This window comes from Panthera uncia (assembly GCF_023721935.1).
Source record: "Panthera uncia isolate 11264 chromosome E2 unlocalized genomic scaffold, Puncia_PCG_1.0 HiC_scaffold_19, whole genome shotgun sequence".
Taxonomy (NCBI): domain Eukaryota; kingdom Metazoa; phylum Chordata; class Mammalia; order Carnivora; family Felidae; genus Panthera; species Panthera uncia.
The window spans coordinates 25,860,403-25,866,402 of record NW_026057588.1 but is presented as its reverse complement, the minus strand read 5'-3'; the positions used below and the strand labels follow the sequence as shown (position 1 = coordinate 25,866,402).

General features: G+C 39.8%; 1 protein-coding gene across 2 annotated transcripts in view; it reads right to left on the bottom strand.

The window, feature by feature from the left end:
* The window catches only part of HEATR3 (HEAT repeat containing 3), a 61,816-nt gene that overhangs the window by 32,862 nt on the left and 22,954 nt on the right, over positions 1 to 6,000 (bottom strand). For both annotated transcript variants that reach the window (XM_049621700.1, XM_049621701.1), the window contains exon 12: positions 4,391 to 4,479. In XM_049621700.1, coding sequence (XP_049477657.1) covers positions 4,391 to 4,479 — 89 coding nt within the window. The remainder of the gene's footprint in view (positions 1 to 4,390; positions 4,480 to 6,000) is intronic.

Below are 6,000 nucleotides of genomic sequence, written 5' to 3'. Positions count from 1 at the left end.
GGGGCCCTAAGATTTGGCCTTATATATGAAGAAGAAAAAGACCACCACCAAAATAGCAAAACTGAGAAAACACGGGAACAGTTACAGAAAAACAAAACAAAACAAAACCAAAGGCCCTTAAAATACATAAAGAGACATCCAATCTCCCCAGAAGAAGAGAAATGTAAATCAGAATGAGATATAACTTCTCAGCTATCAAACTGGTTAAAATCCAACATTCTGACAATGTACCCTGCTGGTGTGGCTACAGCAAAACAGGCACTCTCACTGCTGGTGGAGATTCAAGATGGCTCAAAGTCTAAGGAGGGGACTACAGCAGTAATTAGCAAAATTAGAACTCCATCTCTTCCCTGACCCAGCAAGCCCACTTCTAGGCATCTATCCCCAAGATTCAATGGCAAAAACACAAAATAACATCTGTAAAAAAGTCAATTGCTGCGGTTCTATCTATAATAGCAAAGACTGACTGGAAAGTAAAATACCCACCAATAGCAGACAGGTTGAATGAATAAGGAACACCTACACGACGGAGTAAATAATATGAAGCTGTAAAAAAAGATGTAACAGGGGAGCTTGGGTGGCTCAGTTTGTTAAGCATCTGACTCTTGATTTCAGCTCAGGTCATGGTCTCATGGTCTCATGGTCTGTGGGATCAAGCCCTGTGTCAAGCTCTGTGCTGACAGCCTAGAGCCTGCTTGGGATTCTCTCTCCCCCTCTCCCTCTAATCCTCCCCAACTTGCGCACATGCTCTCTCTTGCGCACAATCTCTCTCTCAAAAGAAATAGTAAATTTAAAAAAAAAAAAAAGAAAGAAATGAGAAAGATACCTATGTACTATGATGATTAATAAAGGAGGAAAAAACAGCAAGGGGCAGAAGCACTACTTTTAAGAAAGGGCTGAAATACAAATGCCTACATATTTGCTTATGTTTTTAAAATAAGAACAATACAATGATAAATCAAAAACCAAAATGGATGGTTACCAGAAAGGGAGGAACAGGACCAAAGGGATACATTTTGAATTGTACAGCTCAGTGGCAGGAAGTACTTTCACACTGTTGTGCAACCAGCCATCACCCATCCACCCCCAGAACTCCATCCCCTTAAACAGGATGCCCCTACTCTCTCCTTCCCCTAACCCCTGACAGCCATTGTTCTACATTCTGTCCTTATGAATTTAACTATTCTAGGTACTTCATAAATGGAATCATACAATATTTGTCCTTTGTGTTTGGTTTATTTCACTTAATGTAATGTCTTCAAGGTTCACCTAGGTGATAGCATTACAATTGCGTTCCTTTTTAAAGCTGAAAAATATCCCATCGTATGTATATATCATATTTTCCTCTGAATATATCTTGTTTCAGTTTTTGTGTTTTTTGTTTTTTTTTTTGAACTAGGCTCCATGCCCAACATGGGCCTCAAACTCACAACCCTGAGATTAAGAGTCTCATGCTCTACCGACTGAGCCAGCCAGCCGCTCCAACCTGTTTCAGTTTTGTTACTGAAATTGTGTAAAATAAAAATTAAAGCAAAATGAGAAAAGGACTCTTAAAAAAAGGAAAGCTAAAACAATTGAAACTAACTTTATAACAAGCCACAAAGAGAATTTTTTCAAGCAACTTTAAAACACAGCAATTTGTACAGTCTTGGAGGAATTTTTCCTAAGGACAAGAAGAATCACAAAGAAATCTTAAACTACATTCAGCTGTGGTACTGTTAGTAATAACAGCATTGTTATCTTGAAACTATTAAATACATTCTGTAGGATAAAGCAAATAATTTCAACATCACTAAGAAGCAAGATTTGCAGTACAAAAAAGATACAATTATATATCAAAAGTTAAGTAAAAATACTTTAGCCTTTTTACTTAAACTGGAAATATCAGTATGACATTGTGATTTATTTTTTCTCTTCCCATGAAATTCTTATTTCCTAGCTATTTCCACTAAAAAAGTCCAGAAGCAACGACAACATAGCAAAAGTATTCCAAAACTTAATTTCCCACTAAAGATATTAGGGCTGCTGGGGAAAATGACTCCAGGTTTCAAGCAGGAAAAGTACAAGATGAGTCTGGGACAGCTGCTTGTACCCAAGAAGCTCTCAAATCTAGTGGGTTCAGGAGCCACAGAGAAGAGACTTCTACTACCGACAGACGGGATCATTTCTTTTCTTTTCTTTCTTTTTTTTTTTAGAGGGAGAGAGAGAGAGAGAGAGAGAGAGTGTGTGTGTGGGCGAGCAAGAGGGACAGAAGGAGACAGAATCCTAAGCAGGCTTCACACTCAGCACATGGGGCTTAATCCCATGACCCTGGGATCATGACCTGACTCGAAATCAATAATCAGACACTTAATCAACTAAGCCACTCAAGTGTCCCGACAGATGGGACAGTTTCTGCATCAAAGAAAAAAAGCTTATACTGGAATGAAATACAAATCTATTAAAAACCACGAGTTCATAATGATATTTAAAAAACCTCACTGGGGGCACCTGGGTGGCTCAGTCGGGTAAGTGTCCGACTTCGGCTCAGGTCATGATCTCACAGTTTTTGAGTTCAAGCCCCGCATCGGGTTCTGTGCTGACAGCTGAGAGCCTGGAGCCTGCTTTAGATTCTGTCTCCCTCTCTCCCTGCCCTCCCCCACTTGTGCTCTGTCTCTCTCTCTCTCTCAAAAATAAATAAATGTAAAAAAATTTAAAAACAAAACAAAAAAACACCTCACTGATCACTTTCTGAGATTGCTGAGGGCACTAACATATTATTCTGGAGAAAAGTGTAGGGGTGCAGAATCATATACACTTATCCCATCTTTCTGGTATGGACTTTATTTCAAAGTTACCAAATAACTGAGGAGACAGAAAGTTTTTCTCTATAGTAGAATCACAGCTAATAAATGTAAAAAAAAAATGACAAGATTAGAATGTGTCCATTTTGCAACCACTGATAAAATAACGGATCTAGACAACAGTAATACCTGCTGGCTACAACCACTAAGGAATCCACTGATTAATCTTAACATCACTATTTGTGAAAATACATAATTTGTGATAGGAAAGTAGAAAATACAGACAACACTATGAATTATTCTTGCCAAAAAATTTGATCCCAAATCTAATTAAGGCTCTAGACCTAGCTTCCTAGGATATATGGACCACAGAGGGACACATTAACATTACCATTGTTAGCAACCAGCCAAATCTCAGAATGAGAAAAATTCTTCAAGACAAATAACAGGTTCTTCAGTAAATGAATAGAAAAGGGAGAGGGGGGTTGGTAGGGGAAATGTTTTAAATTAAGAGATTTAAGAACCTGTGAATATACTAAAAACCACTGAATGGTACACTTCAAATGGGTGAATCGTATGGTATGTGAATTAAATCTCACTAAAGCCATTAAAAAAAAAAAACTGAAACGGAAGTATCAACCAAAAGCAATGTGTGGATCTTGTTTGGGTTCTGATCTAAACAAAAGCAACTGAAAAAGACATTTTCATGGCAATCAGAAAACACTGAACTCAGACTGCATATATCAAATGATGATAAAGCAATGTCTGTTAATTTGGGGGTAATGGTACTGTGGTCATGTTTTTTAAAAGTCCATTTTCTGTCACAGACACGTAATGAAGCACATAATAAAATACTTATGGGTGAAATAAACACAATTTGCTTTAAAGCAGTCCAGGTAACAAAAACAAATCGGAAGGGAGATAAAGAGAACAAGAAGGCCAGGATGTTGCCAACTCAGTGACACCTGTGGTTGGTGATACTATTATCTTTGCTTTTAGAGATGTTTGAAAATTTCCTTAATAAAAAGCAAAAAATAAAAGTGAGAAAGCACCTATCACAGAGATGCCTGTGGACCACTGTGGAGGGTCAGGAGGCATGCTTGAAAATTTCTGTAAACGGTTACAGAAGACAGATGGCTTTCAGAGAACATATTTGTGACCTGTCCGTCACCCAAGTTACATCGATAAAAAAGATTGTGTGTGTTGGTGGCACTGGTGGGAAGAAGGAAAATATTTTACTTTTTATTTTAAGCACATATGACTTCTCTTTACAAGGATCATACATTACTCTTCAAACAAATACTTTTAATATGTTTTTTTAATGTTTATTTTTATTTTTGAGAGAAAGAGTAGGCACAAGTGGGGAAGGGGCAGAGAGAGAGGGATAGAGGATCCAAAGTGGGCTCTGTGCTGACAGCAGAAAGCCCGACATGGAGCTCGAACTCATGAACTATGAGATCATGAGCTGAGCCGAAGTCAGACGCTTAACCAACTGAGCCACCTAGGCGCCCCCCAAAATAAATACTTAAAAAAAAAAAAGTTATTAACTTTGCCTCCATAATGCAGAATCTTTGCTGGTTTCATATAAAAATTTTTAAGAATCTTACCTGAGAAATGTTCTTGGAGGCCATTGTTTGCAAAAGGGCCCTCAAGGCACTACTTATGGCTTCTAGAAAGTCAACATGCTTAGCAAAATCTAAAACACAAAAGTGAAACACACATTTGTCTTTCTCTAAGACAAGTTACTTTGTAGGAAAAGAAACAATCAAAACACGGCATGTTAAATCTTAATATATGCTATTATAATTAACACTTTTGATATTGAGCCCAAATTTCCACAGTTCCTTGTGAGCTACATACTTGAGTTTGAAAAGACGTCCACAATTGAAATAATCATAACAAGGGAGCATTCTATGGATAGTCCTTGCCTTCTAGACACTGAATTTTCATTTGATCTCCTTCTTTAGCACGTGCTAAGCCTGAGCTGGCCTTCGTAGACGGAATTCAGCCTTTCACGGGTTGCCATCACGGTGCTAGGCAGAACTAGCATGGAGATGTCTCGCAAATCAGAGTACTTCCTCACCAACCTAAGTCCACTACGTAGTCAACAACTGTTGTTTGCACAGGGCTAGGCCACTACACCTCCATGGCTTCAATGGTTTCTATGGTTTTGACTAACCCAACTTCCCCTTCCCATTCCTGCTCACTTTTACTCTTTTCTTATTGTCCCTTCTTCCGACACAGGACAAATGGAACAATAGCAACAAACAATTATGTTTACAGTTATACAGAAGGCTGTGGGTCACCCAGGCAGGCTAGCTCTCTAACGTCTTTGGTGGGAAGGGAAAGTGATGGATTTGCTGTGGTAGATTATACGTTTGGTTTTTTTTACATTTATTTATTTTTGAGAGACAGAGAGAGACAGAGCACAAATGGAGGAGGGACAGAGAGAGGAGACACAGAATCCGAAGCAGGCTCCAGGCTCTGAGCTGTCAGCACAGAGCCTGACGCGGGGCTCGAACCCACAAACCACAAGATCATGACCTGAGCTGCAGTCGGACGCTCAACCGACTGAGCCACCCAGGAGCCCCTGCTGTGGTAGATTATATATTAAATAGCCACAATGGTACTTCCATTTCTGCATGATCTTCCCAAGCCTTGCCACATCCCATAAAGATGTAAAATCTATTTCCTCTCCCCTTGAATCTGGGGGGGACTTTGTGACTTCTATAAGCAATAGGACACATGAACACGACAGGCTAGGTCGTAAAAGGCACCACGGCTTGCACCTGACTCACATGTGTTTGCTCTTTTTTCTCTTTCAACTCTTACCCTTGGAACCCAGCCACCATGTTGTAAGGAAGCCTAGGTCATATGAAGAGGTCACCTATGGGTGTTCCGGCTGACAGCCCCTGAGCCAACCATCAACGTATGAGTGAACAAGACTTCAGAAGTTCTGCCTTCCAGTTTTCTGGCAGAAACCCTAGAGTTTCTCAACCCTAGCACCATGGACATTTTGGACCAAACAATTCTTTGGGGTCCCTTCTACACTGTAGGGTATAAGAGCAGCATCCCTGGCTTCTCCCCTCTAGATAACAGCAGCAACCCCCAAGTTATAAGAACAAAAAATACCTCCAGACATTGCCAAATGTTCCCTGTGGAGAAAAACTGCCCCTAGTTGAGAACCCCTGGCCTAGACATTGTGGAGTAGAGACAA